This window comes from Pecten maximus, chromosome 5 (assembly GCF_902652985.1).
Source record: "Pecten maximus chromosome 5, xPecMax1.1, whole genome shotgun sequence".
Lineage (NCBI taxonomy): Eukaryota > Metazoa > Mollusca > Bivalvia > Pectinida > Pectinidae > Pecten > Pecten maximus.
The window spans coordinates 26,395,694-26,422,141 of NC_047019.1; the positions used below are offsets into that span (position 1 = coordinate 26,395,694).

Sequence of the window (26,448 nt, forward strand, 5' to 3'; positions counted from 1 at the left end):
AGAAAACCTTAATTTACCTGTCTTTCTAGAGTATTCCCCCAAACCTGTCAGCTGTCAAATGATGATGGGGGGGAAATTTTTTTTTGTAAAAATAATTAGATACATGAATAATTATTCTGGCTTAAAATATGGACGAACTTGTTTGATTGTAAACATTTTTTCAAATATTAATATTTTTACTGATATCTATAGTGTTATGTTCACAGGGCGGACGAGAACAATAATGTTTGACTTGTCAGCACAACTGTACGGAGTGGTGGACGATAACTTGTTAGAGGCGGGGTCACTGTTGTACACATCTACACAGACAGGGGTAAGTCGGTAGAACATCATATAGATAATTCTATACTGAGCATTTTATATCCATTTTATATTCGTATATTGTTTCCGGAATGCGTATTTTGGAAATATGATTACTAATATACAGCCTTCCTAGGTTTTCTCGAGTTTTACATACATTATCTTGCATAATGAAATGAAAATTCAATTTGCTGGTCATAACTTTGAACAAATGTTGCAAAAAAGTGTTTTACAAAAGTCTCAACTCCTCAATGTTGGTTCCATAGTTATTACGTCTATTGAAGATTGTGACGTCATTAAATCGCCATTTTATCAGGTTACTTTAAATTATATTATTACAAATTTTCTTTTTTAATTTGTTTACTCACGACAATTGTTATAAACATCTCTGATTAATCTGGGACAGATATTACATGACTATACAAATAAAAAAAGTAACACATACAACCAGCGACAGCTACTGTAGGTCTCCTCTATTCTTGTTTATAGATATAAGTATTAATAAGATTGTTTCTTTTCTTTCAGATCGCAAATATTCTTACCAATCATACATTAGGAACATATCACGTGATTGTGAATAGCATCGCACGCTTAGGGTAGGTAACATATATCATACTCTGATCTTACCTTAGGATAGGTAACATATATCATTATCTAACCTTAGGGTAGGTAACATATATCATACTCTGATCTAACCTCAGGGTAGGTAACATATATCATTATCTAACCTTAGGGTAGGTAACATATATCATTATCTAACCTTAGGGTAGGTAACATATATCATTATCTAACCTTAGGGTAGGTAACATACATCATTATCTAACCTTAGGGTAGGTAACATATATCATTATCTCACCTTAGGGTAGGTAACATATATCATTATCTTACCTTAGGGTAGGTAACATATATCATTATCTAACCTTAGGGTAGGTAACATATATCATTATCTCACCTTAGGGTAGGTAACATATATCATTATCTTACCTTAGGGTAGGTAACATATATCGTACTCTGATCTAACCTCAGGGTAGGTAACATATATCATTATCTAACCTTAGGGTAGGTAACATATATCATTATCTTACCTTAGGGTAGGTAACCTATATCATACTCTAACCTTAGGGTAGGTAACATAGATCATTATCTAACCTTAGGTTAGGTAACATACATCATTATCTAACCTTAGGGTAGGTAACATACATCATTATCTAACCTTAGGGTAGGTAACATATATCATTATCTAACCTTAGGGTAGGTAACATATATCATTATCTCACCTTAGGGTAGGTAACATATATCATTATCTGACCTTAGGGTAGGTAACCTATATCATACTCTAACCTTAGGGTAGGTAACATATATCATTATCTAACCTCAGGGTAGGTAACATATATCATTATCTAACCTTAGGGTAGGTAACATATACATGTATCATTATCTGATCTAACATGAGGAACACATATTAGTAATAAAGCGTTTAGAAATTTAATACATTGTCGTATCGTTTAGTTGGTTGATGTGTGCCCTTTTTACGTAGGTAAATTATTTAATCAGTGATATTTTTCTTGTTTCCTATCGAGTTTTATTAATCATTAAGTTGTAACACAGCTCACAGAAATGGCATTGACATTATTATTCTAATCAATTCCGATTCCATGGCCAGCATGGCTCTCCGTATCCTGTGAAAATAAATCAAGCCCTACAAGTTAGTCAATATTGTTTAGAAAATATTGAAAATGGATACAAATACCATTATATGTCAGTAAAACTGTTGTTATGTGAGCTTTGAATAGATGAAATAGAAGCCCAATAGTTGTCTAACTTGGGTGCGTGTGGCATGAATTGATAGTTGGGAGTTGAAGTTTATAGACATGATGTCATCTTCTGTTCAGTTGCTTGTTAAATTATCCCCCCGAGTCTCCCCCCCCCCCCCCCCACCCCCCGAGTATTAAACAATAATATGCATATTTTGCAAAATTATACTGATATTATTTCAATTTTTCTACAGGGCTGGAGAATTGACTGTATCTGCAAGCATCGAATGCACAACACTATACGAAGCACATGAAAAGTCCATATATGTCTTTATATATAATGAACTGCATACAACAAAGAAGCTGTATGACCAAGTAGTCCATAGCTGGGGACTCGAAAACCCAAGTAAGTGTAGAACACGCCCAAAGAAGAGCAGGACAAAACAACGTTTCAGCACACAAGAGTCATCATGAAACTGATCAATAGCTAGTCATCTTAAAGGGTAGTTCACAGGCTTCCTGTAGCTATATTAAAATTTTACTGCTTTTCATTGAAACCAAAAAAGCCCTTTAATATAAAGTAAACATGTTATTGTAATTTCTTAAGTTGAATGTATTTATTGCAAAACGTATAAAATTTGTCAAATTACCAAATTACACGATTTTTGTTAATGTTTCCCTTTTAGAAATTTTCTTTTCCTCATTTTATTTTTTTCAGCGAATTAATCAGGAACTATCTCATTTAAATATATCCAATTCCCTAAAATTATTTGACTTTTAATGATTTCAATACAAATACGAGTACACATTTCGTTATAAGCTTTGTTAGAACATAGAACAGTTCGGTAGGAACTCCCTTGGCACATACATACATGTATGTAAATCATTTGATTTTTTTTTTTTATCAATTTTCAGTTTTTTATCTTATGGGGTATTCCGCATAAATGTGAAAATTTCTGCCTGTTCTGCACATTTTAAGAATTCATTCTTATGGGTTTTATGACTATTGTCAAGATGGGTTGCGATATTGTTGGGAAATCCCTGTTTAATATATAGTGAGATGACAGCTTACCGAATCATAGATTTTATGTGCGTAGTTTGTTAACGAACAAGTGTGTACACCGTTATACTTTCTACGGATATAACAATTCATTACTTCGGTACACTCAATATCTATCGATTTTCAATTGTACACAAATGTTTCACACAGTTCGGCTACTACTCTAGTGAGACGTAAGCCTTATTGTGGTACAATAAGGGCCGCGCGAACATTTTTATATCAGTCTAAAAATGTATCTAGATCTTTGCAGAATTTCTACAGATTAAATAAACGATTGTTTATATAGGATACTCAGGCGTATGATTTTCATTAGAATGATTTTCTGCAAATTTTACACACACAAAAAAAAAAAGAGAAAAAATTAAAAAGAAAACCTAACTTTTATGGGATATCCCTTCAATAGTAAAGCATACTAAGTGGTAAATGTCGGCTTTGTTTTAGTTTCGAGAGGATTTCAAAATAATGTAATAGATGTAAAATAAATACTAGTATATGGCAATGACTTTAGATCTATATGATGTTGTATAACAGAAATGGTAATCATAACACTTCATAAGGATTATCTTGTACATATCTGCAACGTTATATATATGTGTACATATCATCATTTCCGGGGTGCTTTACACTCATTTGAAGTAATGAAATATCAGAAAGTGTCAATTTTATAGAAAGGTTATATGACCGCTTTTACCATCACTGGTGTAGACAGAAAAAAGACTAGCATCACTTCTGATCACAGCAAAACATACCGACTTACAGCAGAAAACGGTGAAATGGCGCTGCACAACACAACCGAATTACGCTGTCTTTTTGTCAATACTAGAGATTGCAACTGATTTCTACGCAATTTCAATGCAGAAACATTTTCTATTTCTGGTCTGTGAATTAATAGATAGCAAATGTGATGATTTCCTTTTCAATATCATATGTATTCTACATGTAAGATGGAATACATAGATTGATATTGTTTACTCGTGGTTCACAGTAAAATAATGAAATTTTGGTGATATATACATGTATACGAAATTTAAATGTCTTTGTTTCGGTTTCAGCGCTATGTCCTGCCGAACAGGTTGCTAGCCCTAAGGGGACATTTTCATGGCCTGTGGCAGACATAGGTGAGATGGAGAGAGTCGTCTGTCCAAGTTACGCGGGGAACAATGTCAAATATGCGACTAGAGAATGGTAAGGGGAACCAGACAGGTGGTAGAAGTATTGATATGAATATTTGTGAATTTTACCGTTAAATCATTATCTCATTACAGCTATAACGTATTTTATTTGTGTCTCTAAAATATTACGTTTTCCTGGAAAGCCCTCGCATGTAGTACCTAGTTCTTTCTTATTGTACGTAGTTCTCGCTTACAGTACTTAGCTCTCACTTATAGTACGTAGCTCTCGCTTACAGTACTTAGCTCTCACTTATAGTACGTAGCTCTCACTTAGAGTACGTTTCTCTCACTAATAGTTCGTAGCTCTCACTTATAGTTCATAGCTCTCACTTATAGTACGTCTCATTTATAATACGTAACTCTCACTTATAGTAATTATCCCTCAATATTAGTCCGTAGCTCTCACTTATAGTCCGTAGCTCTCACTTATAGTCCATAGCTCTCACTTATAGTCCGTAGCTCTCACTTATAGTCCATAGCTCTCACTTATAGTCCGTAGCTCTCACTTATAGTCCATAGCTCTCACTTATAGCCCATAGCTCTCACTTATAGTCCGTAGTTCTCACTTATAGTCCATAGCTCTCACTTATAGTACGTCTCACTTATAGTACGTAACTCTCACTTATAGTACTTAGACCTCACTATTAGTATAGCTGTCACTTATTGTCCGTAGCTCTCACTTATAGTACGTAACTCTCACTAATAGTACTTAGCTTTCACTTATAGTATGTATAGTATGGAGCTCTTAATTAAAATATGTGAAGTTGTAGTTCTCACTTTTAGTACGTACCTCTCGCAGTACGTAGCTCTTACTTGTAGTACGTACAGTTCGTAGCTCTCACTTATAGGACGTAGCTCTCACTTATATTACGTAGCAAATGCAATATTTTCTAAATACATTGGCATGCAATAGAATCGTTCATTTTGCAAAAAAAAATATATCAAATCGTGACAATATATCTGACGATCATGCTTGATACAGCTGGGTGTTATCAGTTCAGTGTCCTGTACGTTTCGATTACGTCACCAATTCCCGGAAATCATTTAGATGTGTAACAAATTCATGGATTCATTTTTTTACTGCGTTATCTATTCTCTTGCCTATTTCCTATGTATCATTGGTTTTTTGAAGTCGATTTTGTTTCGACATGTATCAAAATAATACGAAACGTGTACAAAATTTTCCTAATTTATTGAGCAGGATTAAATTTTTGTTTTTCATTATGTAAGGATATTGCCATCCATTATGGTTTACCTTATACGTGTTAAGTTTCTTCTGTTGTTTGTATTCACTTAAAATATGTCCATATTGATGACAATGTAAATTCTTATTCAATTTTCGAAAGCCTCATGGGAACTAACAACGCCGCAGAGTGGTCAGCCATGAGTGTTGGGGATTGTCTCGACTATACGGCCCCACAAACAACGACAATAACAACAACGACAACGACGACGCTGGCGACGACAACAACGACAACAGTTCCTCCAGTCAACATTACAGCCAGTTTGATAACACTCTCCCGACAAACTGCCACAGACGGTAGATATATGATTTGCTAGTTGTCTATACAGTTAAGATTTCGATTCCTTTTTGGTTCGGTACGATGTGATATCGTAGTTTCTATACCATATCCAGTTTTCGATTAATGATCCATGAGGCTGTATTGACAAGGTTAAATGAGTCATTATAGGTGACTTGAGTAAGGATATACCTGATTTACACCTTAAAACCAATTCGGTTGAAATGTAAAAAGAATTATTGGAACCACACCATATCTACCCAAAATTGATCACGAGTGCATAAGTTATTAAGGAACAACCTAGATTGCTTTTGAATTCCCTAATTAATCTAATAAGAACAATGTTTTCATTAAATACAATGAACGTCTTATCGGAATTGTTTCCTTTCTATTCTTTTATTACACGGTACCTACGCGAACAAAGATTACAATGAACTAATATCAAATGTCTTTAACTGTATAGCTGTTGAATTTCGTAATTACTGGAGGAAGAATATACATTTCATCAAACAAGACCAATGCTTAATTGAATTTTCTCCTAATCCTTTGCCTGGGATATTTCAACACATTGTTTAAATGAAACCCGATTGGTTTCGTCAAACAAGTACATAATTTAAATCCACATGTGACAATCTTAACTCATATTTTATCTTAGACAATGCTAATGCCCAAGCCGAGCAACTTGTGGAAATATCGGAGTCATCCGAAACCTATACCAGTACAGATGTTAAGTTAACGGTCGATAAGATAGAGGAACTAATCAACCTGGACAGTACCCACTTCTCCATACAACGAGAGACAGACATAGCCAAGACAATGAGCAACTTCCTGGACACACCACAAACACAGTTGTCGATTGCAGAGAAGGATTCGAACAGCCCCACTAGGTAAGCGCTGTAATGACTTTGAGGGAAGATTCAGGATAAATATAGCACGTGCAATATATATTTGAAAGACAACGAAAACTAATATTGACGAAACATTTTCTTTGATACATATAATTCTATAACTATCGAAACTTCGTGACGATAGTGTTAAATAGGCACTGCCTACTTACGAGCACACTTATCATATCACAGCAAAACAATTAACTTTTTGGCATGTGAAACCTGAACTACAAAATAGTACTACGTATAGAACGCATGCTATGACACATTAATCGTAACATGCTTGTGTCGAAATAAACATATTTTAGTATCTTTATTCAGTATTTATAAGATATATGTATAGTGTTGTTTATTTACCTTGCCTTTGTTCTATGGCAACAATAATTTGTTTATTTAGTATACTGAAAAGTCTTATTGTGCTGACTCTGTGGTATACTGAAAAGTCTTATTGTGTTGACCCTGTGGTATACTGAAAAGTCTTATTGTGTTGACCCTGTGGTATACTGAAAAGTCTTATTGTGCTGACTCTGTGGTATACTGAAAAGTCTTATTGTGTTGACCCTGTGGTATACTCAAAAGTCTTATTGTGTTGACTCTGTGGTATACTGAAAAGTCTTATTGTATTGACCCTGTGGTATACTGAAAAGTCCAATTGTGTTAACCCTGTGGTATACTCAAAAGTCTTATTGTGTTAACCCTGTGGTATACTGAAAAGTCCTGTTGTTTTGACCATGTGGTATACTCAAAAGTCTTATTGTGTTGACCCTGTGGTATACTGAAACTATGACAACAATAATTTGTTTATTTAGATTCCTACAGACGGTACAACAACTTGTGGATAAAGCGGAAGCTAACAGTTTTAGTGCTGTTAATCCGAACCTGGCACTGTTTTCTAGAAAAGGAATCACGTCCTCCAATTTCAATGGCTATACTATTCGATCGAACAGCCAACCAGGTGAAAAGTTTTCTCCAACTTCAGTAAGTATGACGATGGTGATATATATACGAAAATAATAAATTGTAATGTGCAACGAGTAAAAAACTTAGGTAATTAGAAGAGTGACGTTTCTTATGAGGGTTGTGATGGTAAAATGATTTTGGATTCAAAGTAAGCAAATATGTTCAACGGCAAAGTAGATTTATCGTGATACTATATAAAGCAACCTATCATTTTAATATGTTCCCTGTACGCCTACATTAAAATATTGCTTTAACAATTTCATTTCCGGTTTACAATCATAAAATTGAGATTACTCGCCGATATTGTTTTAATTCCACACCTTTCGTTTTATTGACGACGCGGTGTGTTGTGCCTTTGTGTTGACCGAAATGCAAGACTTGTAAATGTGTGTGTTAACTGTAGTATATTGTATGGTTTTTTTTGTTGTTTTTTTTTGGGAAATTTTTTATTTCTTCCATACATATGCATACATGTAGCAATACATAATATTGGTGTATATTTAATTGCAGCAATGACATTTTTTCATATGCTTAATAAAATTCGCTTATCGATACATGAAGTATACCTCAGATGCAGTTTCGTCACAATACATTAAATCTTGCAATTTATTAGAGTGTCGCATAAAATGAATGGTTCATCTCGATTTCATATGATCTCATTGTATATTGTATGTTGACCCTGACGTATACTGAAAAGTCTTATTGTGTTGACCCTGTGATATACTCAAAAGTCCAATTGTGTTGACCCTGTGATATACTCAAAAGTCCAATTGTGTTGACCCTGTGTTATACTGAAAAGTCTTATTGTGTTGACCCTGTGGTATACTGAAAAGTCTTATTGTGTTGACCATGTGGTATACTGAAAAGTCCAATTGTGTTGACCCTGTGATATACTGAAAAGTCCAATTGTGTTGTGCCTGTGATATACTGAAAAGTCTTATTGTGTTGACCCTGTGGTATACTGAAAAGTCTTATTGTGTTGACCCTGACGTATACTGAAATGTCTTATTGTATTGACTCTGTGGTATACTGAAAAGTCTTATTGTGTTGACCCTGTGATCTACTGAAAAGTCCAATTGTGTTGACCCTGTGGTATACTGAAAAGTCTTATTGTGTTGACCCTGTGGTATACTGAAAAGTCCAATTGTGTTGACCCTGTGATATACTGAAAAGTCTTATTGTGTTGACCCTGTGGTATACTGAAAAGTCTTATTGTGTTGACTCTGTGGTATACTGAAAAGTCTTATTGTGTTGACCCTGTGGTATACTGAAAAGTCCAATTGTGTTGACCCTGTGATATACTGAAAAGTCCAATTGTTTTGTGCCTGTGATATACTGAAAGTCTTATTGTGTTGACCCTGTGGTATACTGAAAAGTCTTATTGTGTTGACCCTGTGATATACTGAAAAGTCCAATTGTGTTGACCCTGTGGTATACTGAAAAGTCCAATTGTGTTGACCCTGTGGTATACTGAAAAGTCTTATTGTGTTGACCCTGTGATATACTGAAAAGTCCAATTGTGTTGACCCTGTGATATACTGAAAAGTCTTATTGTGTTGACCCTGACGTATACTGAAATGTCTTATTGTGTTGACTCTGTGGTATACTGAAAAGTCCAATTGTGTTGACCCTGTGATATACTCAGAAGTCTCATTGTGTTATTATTTTGTCCCTGTCTGGAGCTATATTTGTAGTTTGCTCTTGTTTGTAACATCCAAGTGTTGTTGGTTGTTATAATGTCTACTTTCTACGTGTTTTTTTTTTTATTATTTGAAAGGAAACTGCAGTTGATTTGACCCTCGATCAGATATATGCAACTGTTTCACTAAACACTATGAACTGAAAACATTTTAATGGCTTGCCACAGCAGACCTTTACTAATGTTACCAAACAATTTATATAGATATATAGATCTAGCGACACTAGTTTGACAGCAAAATCGTGACTGGAAACGTCAAAAATTGTCTGTACCTGTCAAAGTGGTGTCATAACTACTGACATTGTCGGGTGATCTTATTTCAAATTACACCTGACTGCTGTTAGGAACTGTTTGTATATGTATGTATCGTATTGGTATTAATTTTATATCGATTTGGCGTAGGTTAAAATACGATCAGATTAAGAAATATAACACTTCAAATTAATCCTAACTACGTTATACCAACGATATAGGATGACGGATATCATTTTTGTTCTATTTGTTACAAATACAGGTGTTACTGTTTGTATCGTTACAGGTGTTACTGTTTGTATTGTTACAGGTGTTACTGTTTGTATTGTTACAGGTACAGGTGTTACTGTTTGTATTGTTACAGGTACAGGTATTACTGTTTGTATTGTTACAGGTACAGGTGTTACTGTTTGTATCGTTACAGGTGTTACTGTTTGTATCGTTACAGGTGTTACTGTTTGTATTGTTACAGGTGTTACTGTTTGTATCGTTACAGGTGTTACTGTTTGTATCGTTACAGGTGTTACTGTTTGTATCGTTACAGGTGTTACTGTTTGTATTGTTACAGGTGTTACTGTTTGTATCGTTACAGGTGTTACTGTTTGTATTGTTACAGGTGTTACTGTTTGTATTGTTACAGGTGTTACTGTTTGTATTGTTACAGGTGTTACTGTTTGTATTGTTACAGGTACAGGTGTTACTGTTTGTATTGTTACAGGTGTTACTGTTTGTATTGTTACAGGTGTTACTGTTTGTATTGTTACAGGTGTTACTGTTTGTATTGTTACAGGTGTTACTGTTTGTATCGTTACAGGTGTTACTGTTTGTATTGTTACAGGTGTTACTGTTTGTATTGTTACAGGTGTTACTGTTTGTATCGTTACAGGTATTACTGTTTGTATCGTTACAGGTGTTACTGTTTGTATCGTTACAGGTGTTACTGTTTGTATCGTTACAGGTGTTACTGTTTGTATTGCTACAGGTACAGGTGTTACTGTTTGTATTGTTACAGGTATTACTGTTTGTATTGTTACAGGTACAGGTGTTACTGTTTGTATTGTTACAGGTACAGGTGTTACTGTTTGTATTGTTACAGGTACAGGTATTACTGTTTGTATTGTTACAGGTACAGGTGTTAGAGGGAGCATACAACAATAGCGAACAATCCTTCATGGTTCTGCCAGCCGATCTCCCACAGTCATTAACCCCAAGTCAACGGGCGGCCATATCTAAAATTACATTTGCAGCATTTGCGGAGGAGAAATTATTCACAGTAGGTACCATGTTCTAGTTCTTTATCAACCAAAAATCCTGAAGGCCTATATGTATAAAAGATATATAGCATGAAACATTATAGATGTGTACAGGAGAGTGTTACATACATGTACATGTCAATTGAACTAACGTTACGTACAAAACATTAAGGATATTCTCAAAACAAGGAACTTCGACTACTTCACACCTACAGACAATGAAATACAACATGAAAATGTATTATCAACGTAATTGCATATCGATTATTGCCTGATTTCGCCATTAATAAAAATCCTCATCTGTGACAAGATGTAACGGATCCGAAAATTAATTAAAGTGTGAAAAGGAGAGTTGTGACCAGCAATACATAATTTACCTACACTTATCAATTACGTATATAAGCCAATTATAGATATTTACGGGCAAAACAACTGATCCAAATGTGATCTTGTTTAATACGCATTTACTATGAAAATAAATTACATTCTAAATAAATATGTTAATATGTTTAGTCACTACCTCTTCTAAGTGTATAGAAATGACTTTGCGATTCATTATGTACGACCTTCGAATATTAAAGGTGTGGGTTTCTCAACAGGCAATCACCGGCCAGCTACCACCAGCGTCTGACAGTGTGCAGGTTGGAGATGATTCGAATTTCATAAGGGGCCCTAATAGTGTGATAATGGCTGCATCCATACCTAACGTTGATGTCAATGGTCTACAAACTCCTGTCCTACAACGTTTTGTCCATAATGAAAAGGTAAGCATGATTAAAGCATATTCTTGAATTAATGTATAATCACATTCCACCAGACATCCTTAATTAATTCTAGAAAGAAGAACTTACATCCATGGGGCAACCAATGTCATTATAATTCCCTTCACTCGACGCAGTACCGTCATACAAAGCAAGCATTTAGATAACCTTTGAACTGACTATTTAGATTCATAAATATATCCTTTCAAAGCCCAAACATCTGTCCATTTTGATATTGATGTGTGTCCTTTTAATCCACATAGTGAGTAGTATATAGTCCACCTTGTTACTTTATACTATCCAGTTGGTAAAGAAATAATAAGACACTAGCAATAAGTTGAATTATAAATAAATATACGTTTTATTCGATATGTCATTCTAACTGTATGTAATTTGCTATTCTTTAAGCATGTGTTTACACTCCTGTATTTGACGTAGGTATGTCTACAGCTGAGACGTGAACGCAGGTCACAATTATTATACACGTTGATGTATTGGATGAAGATGTGAATGATTACTAAACTATTCGTGCCACAAAAACGTTTCTTTTTCTTCTTCCTCTTGCATCTCCATTAAAATGTTGTAAGTAAATGCTATTGTTTACTCACAGAATTCAAAGAATCCTGAATGCGTTTTCTGGGATGAAAGTTTGCAGACCACATCAAAATGGGCCAACCAGGGATGCTACGTTTACGAAACAGTGTCGAACTCCCACACAACCTGTGCTTGTGACCACCTCACCAACTTCGCTCTATTAATGGTAATGCTATTAGCAGCCTTTGATAAATATGACTCCGAACTATTAACTAGGCTGTAAGGCTAACTCAAAATCGACAAAACAAGGATACGACATGAACAGATGGTAGATTGACACGGTTTGTTTGTTTGCTGTGTTTAACGCACGTGAACAACCAGTGTCATTTTGAGGCGAGGTCTCCTTGTAGTTGTAGGTGACTACCTCACTAAACAACAAACATCAGGCCTATCCAGAGCAATTCGGGTAAAGCGTCTTGTCCAAGGACACAACAACGACAATTCAGACCGGTCCGTTTTTTACGGCGTACGTTGACAAAGATAAAACGACCAGCTGGTCCGGACGGGTAACCGTCCTCTGTTTCATCGACAACACGTTTTTTGTTGTTGTCTTTAAACCAATTTAAATCCATTTACTAGACTAGTGTCACATTGTCAAAATGATAACTAGAGCAATGACAGAAGAACAACTATATCAACAATCGTGAAACACATATTGCTTCATAATTGCAAAGAAAATGGAATATTTCCAAGAGAGACCATGAACATTTGAATCAGAGAAATGAATTCCATAAAGAACTAGACTGGGCAAAAACAGTATACCTTACTTCTTTAAATATTTTATTAATGGAATCCATCTAATGTTTTGTCCGTGTATTAATGTTTACAAAGAGCGTAGCCCTGCTTAAACTTATGCTATTCTAGTTCCTATTGCAAAGAGGAAAGCTTGTATTATTTTTGCTGAATTTATTCTTGTAAATAATTTGCTTGGAAATACACAACAAGACAAGATGCTGGGAACTGCCTTATCTATTCGAACACTATATTACACTTTGACAGCGGGAATGTGTTGAAGTTTAGAGAACGTTAAATTGTAAAGGTTGTCAGCAGATTTTTCACTTAATATTTTGGCCAACCTGGTGGAAACAAAACACTTGTAATTATTACTTCATAAACAAAATTGTCAAAATCATAATGATTTTACATTTTCTCCATGCAAAACTTAGTTGTTCGGATTAACCCTCGATTTATCAGTTTTGAGTTAGAATTATGATTTCGTTATTAAATCGGTATTCTCTCTTGTTTTGTGAGCCTCTAGTATGTAATATCAGAATTTGCGTAAAGATATCAACCTTCACGAAACTATTAATAATTGTATTTTTTCAGTAATTGCGTAGCTGTCACGTTGGAGATATTAGTAGGCGAACACACCAAACAGATTTATGGCCCACCACTCTGTCTCGCTTTGTTGTAATATGACACGTTATTTTTATTTACGAACATGATTGCCATTTTCTTTATGGCAAACGTTTATGAGAACATAAAAGGTTATACAGACCCAGACATTATTTGGTGTTACAGTTTCTATAGAAACAGTGTTGGTATGTCCCTAAAGATATCCCAAACGTATACATTGTATAACAATTGTTATATTTCCTCTTCGCGGGCGTTGGCGCGTGCGTACATGTATACGTACATTAGCCTATAGTACACAGTAGATTAAAGGTATATCATGAAATCCAAAGTAGATACAGTCCCTTCATTCTGATATTGAGGTCTACATATGATTAGATTTTGATGGTTAGTGGTCAAGATTAAATTTCATATGATTACATTAGAAATATGTCATGCACACCAAATTACATTTAGTTCATGTTCGAACACTAGGGTTCTGATATCGAGTTATAAAATGTTGATTATAGGAGGTGACCAAAACAAAACTCGAAACAGGTCAAAAGAATGCCAAACTCTGGATTGGGAGGTACAAACGACCCATAATTCAAAAAAAATTCAATAAATTTCATAATTGTCAATATTGCATTTCAAAAAAGTATTAAAAACATATGTATATTCTAAACCGTGTCTCTATTTGAGATAATTATAAAACAGGACAAGCAGGTTACGATAAACCTCGATATAACCGTCAATTCAATTTAATATTTGCGCTGCTCCTATAAAGAATTTAACATATCATTTTTAAGGTCATAATTCGATATTTTTTCATTAATCGTTTCTTTCATCTTTTCATTGCAACTTGATCTAGTGTATATTGACTTCAGTCAAAAAGACAGCCACTGTATGTTGTTAGATGTATGGATGTACCAGTTGTCGAGTTGGTTGTCATGTATTTTGGTATTGTACGTGTATCTACTTAAGCTGGGAGATGTCTTGCTGTTTAATGTCGATCATGGGTTAAAACCCGACAAGTGGATAGCATGTCATTGTCATCGGGTGTAAATGTGGTGTCGTGTTCTCTATTCATTTATCATATTGAGTGGTCACCAATTATACATGTACAGTGTGTACTATCATCATTGTATCATCGTTGATATGCTGTCACAACTTATTTTACAATGATCGTGCCTTGTATGATATCTACGGTAAAATGTAATATGACATCTTATCCAAAAATGTTCTATAGGCTATCAACTGTAATATAAAAATAAACTGATATCTTTTACAATGTTTATGTCATTGTAGGCTTCCATGGTAACATATATTAACATATCTTGCTTAACGCTAAACTGTTATATATAGCAGTCGGTAATGCACATCTAACTAAGTAATAGTCGTGTTCTGTGAGATATCTACGCTACTGGACATCTAAGTAATGTTTGTGTTCTGTGAGATATCTGCGGTACTGGACATCTTAGTAATGTTTGTGTTTTGTAGGATATCTACGGTACTGGACATTTAAGTAATGTTTGTGTTTTGTAGGATATCTACGGTACTGGACATCTAAGTAATGTTTGTGTTTTGTAGGATATCTGCGGTACTGGACATCAAAGTAATGTTTGTGCTTTGTAGGATATCTACGGTACTGGACATCTTAGTAATGTTTGTGTTTTGTAGGATATCTACGGTACTGGACATTTAAGTAATGTTTGTGTTTTGTAGGATATCTACGGTACTGGACATCTTAGTAATGTTTGTGTTTTGTAGGATATCTACGGTACTGGACATCTAAGTAATGTTTGTGTTTTGTAGGATATCTACGGTACTGGACATCTAAGTAATGTTTGTGTTTTGTAGGATATCTACGGTACTGAACATTCAAGTAATTATTGTGTTTTGTAGAATATCTACGGTACTGGACATCTAAGTAATGTTTGTGTTTTGTAGGATATCTACGTTACTGAACATCTTAGTAATGTTTGTGTTTTGTAGAATATCTACGGTACTGGACATCTAAGTAATGTTTGTGTTTTGTAGGATATCTACGTTACTGAACATCTCAGAAATCGTTGTATTTTGTTTATTAATATGACATCTAGCTAAACAATTTTTTGTCAGATCATTCAATATTTCTAAACAGAGGCTATGTTTTGTAGGATATATACGGTACAGGAGGGGACCTCAGCGAGGAGAACAAACTGGCCATGTCTCTGATCTCCTATATCGGGTGTGGTATTTCCATCTTCGGCCTTTTGTTGACACTCATTACATATTGTGCATTTAAGTAAGTAACCAATAAAAAGAAGAGATATGATTGCTTATCCAAATGTAATAGGTGTTTTTTTCCCGTGAAATAGTTCTCTGGTGAATAAAGGGAGACTACTTATGTGTCGATATCATCACTCAACGGATATGGTTTACAGTGATTACCGTTTGAATTTGAATATGAATTGATTCTTGATTCTTTAATTAAGATATAAACGCGTTTAAAAGTAAAGCTATATTTGGGTATTTTTTTATATGTAGCGTGATACAATATAACTCTTGCGTATTCGGAACAATTTCAGTTTTAACCCTCGCAAAGGGAAGTTACTCGTGATGTCTTAAAGGAAAACTAAATTCACATCATGTTTTTCTCCCACAGGAAACTACGAACCAGTAACCCGTCAAAGATCCTTATTAACCTGTGTATAGCGTTAATTGCGGTTAATGCTATCTTTATTGTTGGTCAGCAACAATACACTCTAGATAACGCTATTGGATGTAAGGTATGACCACTATTTTATAATTTAGTATGAACATAGAAAACTTTAATGTCATAACAATTGTCAGCCATCTTTAATTAAGCATAGTAGTTTAATTAATTAATCAGTAAAGATTCCAATGGACCATTAATAAACATGCTGTTGTATCTGGCTGCTTTTGTACGTTCCGACGGTCCATCTTTTTCGTGTGTAATGTGACGTTGTGGAATTAATGACATAAGATGTTAGGTTAATCTTATCTATATCTGTTTCGGTTGCTATGGTTGCTATGGTAATACGATTGTGGCATTACGACTCCACTTTCTAATGTCGGCTATGACGGTATGTGAACCTATTCTATATCTGTTTCGGTTGCTATGGTAATAAGGTTGTGGCATTACGACTCCACTACTTCCTGATGTTGGCTATGACGTTTCGTGAACCTAATCTATATCTGTTTCGGTTGCTATGGTAATAAGGTAGTTGCGGTACTGCTCCACTACTTCCTGTTGTCCGCTATGACGTGGATGGCCGTGGAGGCTTTCTACATGTACCTGGCACTGGTCAAGATATTCAACACCTACATCCGACGGTTCCTTCTCAAGTGCTGTCTGGTTGGATGGGGTAAGTACAACTTTTGGTATTTTAATACGACAATTCACAATGTTTCTAGCGAGTTGGTGACGGAGTATTGGCCATATGGTATATCGTACTTGTGAGTAACATTGCCAGTCTTGTTTTTGATAATTAAAAAAAGTATAATAAAATTATTTTATCTATAAAGGAAATATCCCATAGTACATCAACTAACTTATGCTAAAACCTATCTAATGTTATTTCATTATACAACAAGTGCCTATGTATTGCTCAATTTAAGTTCAAATCACTGCTTTTTCACAAATATATACTTAAGTAAAATCCATACTATTTTATGTGATATAAATCACAATCCCCACTACAGTTGTATGTCTTTGGCAGGTTTACCGCTAGTAGTTGTGGCCGTGACTTTGGGAATTAACAAGACGGATAACTATGGAAAGCAGCCAGGCGACATGTAAGTTAATACTTAATAGTTCCAGATACTGATCTCACTACAATGTCAGTAAGGATCTATGACGTTACATATTAGCAGTGGTCTAAAATCGAGACATATTTTCGTTATTGTATTCTGATGGTATTACGATGCTACTTACATTTTACAGGAACAAACATACAGATGGATATAAATTTTCTTGACATTTTTGTTAAGATGTAAAAAGGTCAGATTTTTGATATTTTCACTACTTATTGCTCTGAAGTTGTCTTCGTAAAATGTTTTTTTTCTCTTTTATTTTGCTAGATGCTGGCTTGATGCAATACCGTTCTATGGTGCATTTCTGGCCCCTGTTCTGCTGGTTCTGATTCTAAACACTATCGCATTTGTGATGGTCACACGACAACTGTTCGGGATGTCGTCCAGAAAGATAACTAAATCAGACAAGTCCAGCACTGTGTCCCGACTCCGGGGAGCGGTAGGCGTCGTCATCCTCCTTGGCCTCACGTGGTTGTTTGCAATATTTGCTGTCAGAGGCACCGGTGGAATAATTGTCCAATATCTGTTCACAATTCTTAACTCACTTCAAGGACTTTTCGTTTTCATATTTTACTGTTTCCTACACAAAGAGGCGAGGAAAAACTGGGCGAGAACCTGTTGTGACGTCACAGACGAGAAAGGCAGTACACAGACTAGTAAAGGTATATATCATTCAACCGTGTCCAGTATTACACTAGTAAAGGTGTATATAATTCAACCGTGTCCAGTTTAAAACTTGTAAAGTTGAATCTCATTTAACCGTGTCCAGTATTAGACTAGCAAAGGTATATATCATTCAACCGTGTGCAGTATTAGACTAGTAAAGGTATATATCATTCCTCCTTGTCCAGTAATAGACTAGTAAAGGTATATATCATTCAAACGTGTCCAGTATCAGAGTAGTAAAGGTATATATCGTTCAACCGTGTCCAGTATCAGAGTAGTGAAGTATCAATGTACATATGTATCTCCCGGGAGTAGAATGTCCTATATATTAAAATATCCTTATATGGCATCAAAAACACTATTTTTACTTCTCCGTCGGTTATACATTTCTAAATGTGAACTTGTTAATAAATTAACGTTATTTACGAATTGTTTAATTAGGAATGTTTTCTAGATAAAAGGGCATCTTTCGAAGGGTAGTGCACTAATACGTGTCTTACCATGAGTTTCTAATCCACTCAAAATGATGATATTTGCTTTCGGTCTTGTAACTACAAATTAATTCCATCGGATGTAAACTAGACAGGAGAATTATTCTAAACACTACAAACAATACACTTAACATAACCTACCAATTTGTATCAAAGTCTTGATAAATACATATTTACCAGCTAGAACTCGTATATAAACATGCTTTGGAGAGAAGAGGAGATATAACTTGTTTTTGATTATATTGATTGTAATAGGAACAGCAATCTAACACGACTCCCTACAGAACAGGGCACTTGTTATATTTACACCTTCGTTATAACTTGTTTTTGATTATATTGATTGTAATAGGAACAGCAATCTAACACGACTCCCTACAGAACAGGGCACTTGTTATATTTACACCTTCGTTATAACTTGTTTTTGATTATATTGATTGTAATAGGAACAGCAATCTAACACGACTCCCTACAGAACAGGGCACTTGTTATATTTACACCTTCGTTATAACTTGTTTTTGATTATATTGATTGTAATAGGAACAGCAATCTAACACGACTCCCTACAGAACAGGGCACTTGTTATATTTACACCTTCGTTATAACTTGTTTTTGATTATATTGATTGTAATAGGAACAGCAATCTAACACGACTCCCTACAGAACAGGACACTTGTTATATTTACACCTTCGTTATAACTTGTTTTGATTATATTGATTGTAATAGGAACAGCAATCTAACACGACTCCCTACAGAACAGGGCACTTGTTATATTTACACCTTCGTTATAACTTGTTTTTGATTATATTGATTGTAATAGGAACAGCAATCTAACACGACTCCCTACAGAACAGGGCACTTGTTATATTTACACCTTCGTTATAACTTGTTTTTGATTATATTGATTGTAATAGGAACAGCAATCTAACACGACTCCCTACAGAACAGGGCACTTGTTATATTTACACCTTCGTTATAACTTGTTTTTGATTATATTGATTGTAATAGGAACAGCAATCTAACACGACTCCCTACAGAACAGGGCACTTGTTATATTTACACCTTCGTTATAACTTGTTTTTGATTATATTGATTGTAATAGGAACAGCAATCTAACACGACTCCCTACAGAACAGGACACTTGTTATATTTACACCTTCGTTATAACTTGTTTTTGATTATATTGATTGTAATAGGAACAGCAATCTAACACGACTCCCTACAGAACAGGGCACTTGTTATATTTACACCTTCGTTATAACTTGTTTTTGATTATATTGATTGTAATAGGAACAGCAATCTAACACGACTCCCTACAGAACAGGGCACTTGTTATATTTACACCTTCGTTATAACTTGTTTTTGATTATATTGATTGTAATAGGAACAGCAATCTAACACGACTCCCTACAGAACAGGGCACTTGTTATATTTACACCTTCGTTATAACTTGTTTTTGATTATATTGATTGTAATAGGAACAGCAATCTAACACGACTCCCTACAGAACAGGACACTTGTTATATTTACACCTTCGTTATAACTTGTTTTTGATTATATTGATTGTAATAGGAACAGCAATCTAACACGACTCCCTACAGAACAGGACACTTGTTATATTTACACCTTCGTTATAACTATAATTAATGTATCACATGGATGTCTGACTTGTGTTTTCAGGAGAGAAAGCCAAAAAGTACATTGCAGGTATATCGATTGATATGTGTGGCATGATCTGTTACAGCACTAAACTCACATTTATTTTAAATGCTCACATCTAAATGTTTGTTATCTCATCTCTAATAACTGTTTCCTCTGTGTGACTCTCTTCTCACTCTCTGAATTGACCACCGTTAATACTGTAGGGTTTTAATAAATAACCTTCTATGAATATTAAGGGACTATGGTCACGTGTTTAACAACTATTAAGGGGACATGGTCACGTATTTAACAACTGTGAAACAACTGTAAAGGGGATGTTGTCACATTTAAAAACTAACAGGGACCAGTTTCATCAATACTCCTTAAGTTGAGGAAACTCCTTAACTGAACTTTTCCATGGCAGAGCATTACATGATTAAAAGAATGTTAATTAAAGGAATGTTCTTAACTACGGCTTCCACCTTAAATTCTGGATTGCTCTCCTATGGGAAATTTTAAGTTAAGGTATTTCCTTAAGTTAAGGGGCGTTCATGAAACCGGAGTCAATTACAATCTGGTATTTACTAACGTTGAGGGTGTCAAGATGTTTGTCTCTTGCAATGCGCACGGATGATTGTCTGCAATCACAAACTAACCTGAGGCTGCTATGCCCTCTCTAAAATGTGGTGTTATGTACATTAAAACACACTAACATTGCACGTCTTAAAACATTCGCATTAAGCAATGTTCATGGGTGATTGTTTACAATTTACAAAATAATCGGGAACGTGACGCTTTGATGTTGATCGTGTGATTTTCTTTGATTACTAATTATGGGTTTTTATAAAGTGGAACCTTGTTAATTCGGCTACCTGATTTTCCGAGGAAAAATTCGAATAGATTAATTTGTCGTATTAATGAAGCAATACATTCGCTTTCTTTCAAACTTTGCTTCCTACTTTGCTGTTTTATAGTGTTTGGATTGATTTCGGATAAACAGAGGTTACGTTTAACGAGGTTCTAGAAAGATAGCATGCATTGTCATGGCACCGCATGCTAATGTAAGAACTAAGTATTCATATTTGTACACTGTGTATCAAATGATAACAATGTAATATATTTCGCAAAAGACAATGGTTTATGATTGCAATATATTGCAACGTTTGCCAAATCAATTAACCAACTGAAAAAGCTAATATGAATTTTGACACATAAAGCTCAATCTGATTACATAGGTATTCTAGAGATTGGGGGCCAGTCTAAATATATCCAAGTGCTTCAAATATATCATAGGAGCATTGATTTTTTTTGCAATGGCGGCTTTTACTTGCATTTTGGAATCTCTTAAGACACCATATTCTTTCATTTGAAAGAATATGTTTTCTCCGAATCACTGAACAAAAATGTTGAGTTGTATTGTTGTAGGATGTGAGAGCTGACTAATGATTTTTTTTACATATCTGGCTGAAGTAATCTTTACTCCGGATAATTGAGATTCCATTTTGCGTTGCTTGTGTGTATCTGTGTTCCTATTTCTATCCTTCTCTTGTCAGGGTACAATTCCAGCAGTTCTCCGTCTTCTAGAAATGGCACTGCCTCCTCTGGCGACTTTTCTTCTGATATAAGCAGGAGCACAAGCCAAAGTGACATCGCTCCACAATGTAGGTATCTCCCATAAACTAACACTTACAACATTACTTTCGGGTCAACGTTTGTAAAATATATTGAAGAAAGAAGATATTAAAGAACATCCAGTATTACACCAAATGATGTTATATCCGGGTTATATCAGAAAATGCATTCAATATTCTCTGATTTGTGTACTGTTAAATAAAATTCAATTTTAAAATTATCACAATAGAAATTTCATTTTTACGGTTGAAGTTTTCGGTCTTTCAGAAGGATGATTGTAACGATCAAACTTGGTCCACTGTCAGCAATTTCCTTTCACGTGTTACAATATGCAGTTTTGTAGTCTGGTAAAAGAGATGCTACGTAATTTTAACAAATGAAATTTCAAAGTTATTTATATGTTACCAGGTTTTAATTTTATTCTTTGTATTTTCACTGATTAACTATGAAGATGAAAATACGGTTTTAAAACAGTACAATGTATTTGATTTGAAGAAACGTTTTACTCTATCAGGTTGAGTTTGTAAGAAGCTTCCTTCACGTGTAAGTTCCCATATTAAATATTATGATTTGAACAGTCATCTATAACCGGAATCCGAATGAAAGTCGTGAAGGTTACTGATAATACTAATTTTAACTCGTTTGTTTTCATTAAATGTAATTATATTCTAATATGATATATATACATATACATCAGATGTATATGTGTGTGTGATTTATACTAATTCCAAAAGTGTGTCCTCATAACATGATGGGACGGAGTTACCAGGGGAAAGGGATGCATATTTTAAGCTTTAGCTTATGCCACTAAAACTACATTTCATACTCATCTTACGGTGATTTCTTCTTTTAAATAATGAAATGGGTTGAAGATATTGAGATAAACGCGTTTTTACCGTGAAAATGCTCTATAAATATATGTTTACGTTTTTTAAACACTATTTACGGCAGTTGGTGTTTGTAAACAATTCTACACGAGAAAAGCTAAATAGAGTCAGCGTAGTGTACCTACCCAATTGAAATGCAATAAAACATGCGTTCGGACCCTTTTACTTTCTTTGATGAAGAGTAAGTTTAAGTTTGATGATATATTTTCAAAAATATCACTCCCGAAAATATGTATTTTACTGTGGGTTTGACAGTTACAGTGGCTTTAACGTTTCACCGCCATGGCAGAATTTCACTGATGAACAGAGACGGGAAACATTCTTATCGATACGATAAGAGATTAGGTTATCTATAATAAATAATCTATAAATAACTAATCAGATTGCAAAAAATACACATTGTCAGTGGACATGAGAAGGCTTATTTACAGGTTTTCCTGCTGCATAACTGCCATTACAAAATATTGCTGCGCTTGCATAAAAATGCTTGTTCATGGGACACATGCTTGCGACATTTATTGATGCTAATAGTAACTAGATAAGCAATTTTGTTAGCGTTTGTCCACACAAGTAAAAATAAAATCACATTAAAGAATGTTAAACCCGCGTATAAGTATATTGTGAAGGTTTCCTCTAATCCTACTAAAGTATTAACGGTGATCAAATCACTCACTATCCCAGCCAACTGTCTACACCGAACTCTGTATATATTACAACCTGTATTAATATGAATTTTACCATTTCGCATATATTTGATTTATTTCAAACAGAACTATCTGAACGGGGACGATTTGTTCCGGGATATGTTCCGTTTGGACAGTTTTAAGATATATCACTCATACTGTATATTTATAGTAATTATAACAATATAGGAATTGTGGTTACTTTTCGCTTATTGTCAACGTTTATGTTTTGACATACATTGTATCAAGTGAAAGACTCGAAGAGGAAAGTGTTGTCATCGAGATATATTTGCTCTTCTTAAGTAATTAATTCCTAGCAGTCAATAGTTTTCATTAAACAATTGCAATATAATGTTCTATTATATTCTATAGAGAATTATAGATAAAATTATTTCCTTTTCAAATTGCAACCCAGAATTTAGCATGCATATGCTTACATATCTAAATTTTGTTCTATACATTGGTGTAAATGGAATTAACAAGCATGGGATTTCTATATATGTCAACAAGGTATGCATAATTAATATTTAAGTAATGATCAAATGGTATCAATCAGATTATCTTGACTTATACATGTAGTTAAAGAAATCTATTTTTAGAGGTAAGTCGTAAATTCATGACACAATCTTACATTTTTAAAGTTTAAGCGAACATTATGTTGACTTAATCAGTAAATTTTGAAAAGGCAATTACAAAAAAAAAAAAAAAAAAAAAAAAATAATGAATGAATTGATTAATTAAATTTAATTAATTAATTAAGTGCATTTACACCAGTCTTCATTAATTTAATTATTTTTATTTCAGTTTCAACACAGGAGCACACCAGAGGACGATTTCCATCATATGCTGATTCGACAGTATAGCGTCAACCGACAAGATTAATCGAAATCTTGTTCAACAAATTTGAACATGATCTATCCAGTGCTCGCCTCTCTTCAATAACATAGCAACATCGCCACGTCTTAACTATATTTACAAATAATAGTCAACTCTTTTAATTCAACAGAATACAATATAACTCTCAACTATGCTTCCATCCATAAACACAGTGCATAATGCATGTATATTCAACAATAATGCTTTTATCAATAATTCAACAATATTGTGTTCAACAGCTTTGATATTACAGTGTATTATGTGTGTATTATGTATAGTATATTCAATCATATACTTCCATACTCCGCGAAGTACCGACATGAACTGGTTTCACTTATATGAACCCCTGTCCTATTGTAATATTGTCCCAGTTATATAGACAAATGTATAGTATTATATAAGTATCTTCTTCTGTATTTGTATGATATATCTCGTGATATATTATATGATTATGTATGTAAGAGGCTGAAATATACTACAGGCGTGCTAAAGAAATTTCTTGATAAAGAGAAAGTGTTTAAGAAAGATATAAAGACTGTGAATGGATAGACACAATGGTCGATAACTAAGATGTTTGTTTACCAAAGACTTTTGTCCCTTTCTATTATACATGAATTTAATCCTATGCAAAACCCGTATAGATAATGATGAACTAGACGATATACATAATTGTAAATAAATAGTTTTGTTATGTAAATATTAATAGGTAGTTAATTAAACGAACAGGTAAATATGAATAAAAGAATGAGCGGACGAGCGAACGAATATAAATGAATGAAGGAATACATGAATGAATGTCTGAATGAATGAATAAATGAATGAATGATGAATAAGTGAATGAATGAATGAATGAATGAATGAAGGATAAATTATATGGGTACTGCAAGAATTCGCATTTAATTAACATCTGTAGTCATTTTTTGTGAAATTAAAATGAATTCACCTGTATGCACTGTGTAGTAATATCGCTTTTTAAAATGTATTATTAATTCTCATATATTATCGAAATAGTTGCAGAAAGACAACATTTTGCAAACAATATCATCGGAAACATAAGTAGAGTATATATATGTATACATATACAAAATGTACATCGTATCCATGTCATAAGAAAAGTTCATGTGTTGTTTGACGTGGAAACTCGTTAATGCGGCAAAAGGAAATGTCGTTATGGCACCGTTATGAATATAGAAATACGAGTTTCGTATTAAGGAGGTTCCGGTTCAATATTTTTTTTAAATACATTAATGTCATATTTCATGTACTAACGTCTATCGACAATCAGTATTCTAACATGTGTTTCATAGTGTTTAATGTTTTACAATGCCAGTTAAGGTAAAGTGTACCATGCTATATTTATATCTTATCTCCATTATCATGACATGTTACAGTTTCTTTACCCTCCGGACGTTTTACTTCGAACACGTCTACCTGTATTATGATATTGTCATCAACTGTGAGACGCAAATAGATTGACAAGGGAAGTAACTATTAGCCAAATGCCTATCTTTTTTCGCTACTCTGTAAAAAATCTGAAACGAAACCTACCCCATTATTAAATACTGCAATGGTACATTTAACATCAACTGACATTGCTGTGTTGTCCTTTATCATAACCCAGTTTTCATTCGATTATTTAGCAAATGTTTTTGTACATCGATTTAAGATGTTTCATTACAACTCGGATAACTGTCATCATTATTTCACTATTGGAGAAACAACGTCATCATGATGGCGTCATAATCGCGTCACAAGTTATATCATGAGGCGATGTCATTTATTTGGAACACTCAACTGACATACATGAAATTGTTTGTATATATTTTAGAATGTAAGGATTGCTAATATGCTAATATGCAATATTATATCATTATGTTTTAGGGGAAATAAGTTGGTTTTGATTGATTTTGGAAACATCACTAACAGAAATGTATTCTCTAAATTGAATACAACAAGATCAAATTTGAAACACTTCTGTGTCCTACAAAAGGTTTTAAAATATCTAGCCACTAGATATCGTTCTGTATCGTTCATTGAAGACAGCTCATGACAATCTAAAATGTGAATAAAAGAAGGATCCATGTTACTCTACATAATTAACTCAACGTAACAAATCTAAACAAGAAACAAACTAAAGCATTTTAGCACGAATAACAAAATTAAATAAGTTTGAATCATTTTTGGTATCAGGAATATTATTTTATTAATGTG

The 26,448-nt window shown here is 34.1% G+C and overlaps 1 protein-coding gene across 4 annotated transcripts in view; it reads left to right on the forward strand.

The window, feature by feature from the left end:
- LOC117327684 (adhesion G-protein coupled receptor G2-like) overlaps nucleotides 1-25,832 on the forward strand; it is a 62,141-nt gene extending 36,309 nt beyond the window's left edge. Inside the window, exons 10-28 of one of the 4 annotated variants that reach the window (XM_033884788.1) lie at nucleotides 207-313; nucleotides 826-896; nucleotides 2,309-2,460; nucleotides 4,167-4,299; nucleotides 5,633-5,826; nucleotides 6,462-6,693; nucleotides 7,503-7,671; nucleotides 10,731-10,877; nucleotides 11,457-11,621; nucleotides 12,229-12,378; nucleotides 15,704-15,831; nucleotides 16,192-16,315; nucleotides 16,771-16,915; nucleotides 17,270-17,345; nucleotides 17,631-18,025; nucleotides 20,199-20,225; nucleotides 21,713-21,820; nucleotides 22,306-22,334; nucleotides 24,166-25,832. In XM_033884788.1, coding sequence (XP_033740679.1) covers nucleotides 207-313; nucleotides 826-896; nucleotides 2,309-2,460; nucleotides 4,167-4,299; nucleotides 5,633-5,826; nucleotides 6,462-6,693; nucleotides 7,503-7,671; nucleotides 10,731-10,877; nucleotides 11,457-11,621; nucleotides 12,229-12,378; nucleotides 15,704-15,831; nucleotides 16,192-16,315; nucleotides 16,771-16,915; nucleotides 17,270-17,345; nucleotides 17,631-18,025; nucleotides 20,199-20,225; nucleotides 21,713-21,820; nucleotides 22,306-22,310 — 2,528 coding nt within the window. In that variant the 3' untranslated portion in view covers nucleotides 22,311-22,334; nucleotides 24,166-25,832. The remainder of the gene's footprint in view (nucleotides 1-206; nucleotides 314-825; nucleotides 897-2,308; nucleotides 2,461-4,166; nucleotides 4,300-5,632; nucleotides 5,827-6,461; nucleotides 6,694-7,502; nucleotides 7,672-10,730; nucleotides 10,878-11,456; nucleotides 11,622-12,228; nucleotides 12,379-15,703; nucleotides 15,832-16,191; nucleotides 16,316-16,770; nucleotides 16,916-17,269; nucleotides 17,346-17,630; nucleotides 18,026-20,198; nucleotides 20,226-21,712; nucleotides 21,821-22,305; nucleotides 22,335-24,165) is intronic. The other 3 variants (XM_033884786.1, XM_033884789.1, XM_033884787.1) reach the window with 3 other exon arrangements.
- The last annotated feature ends 616 nt before the right edge of the window (nucleotides 25,833-26,448 follow it).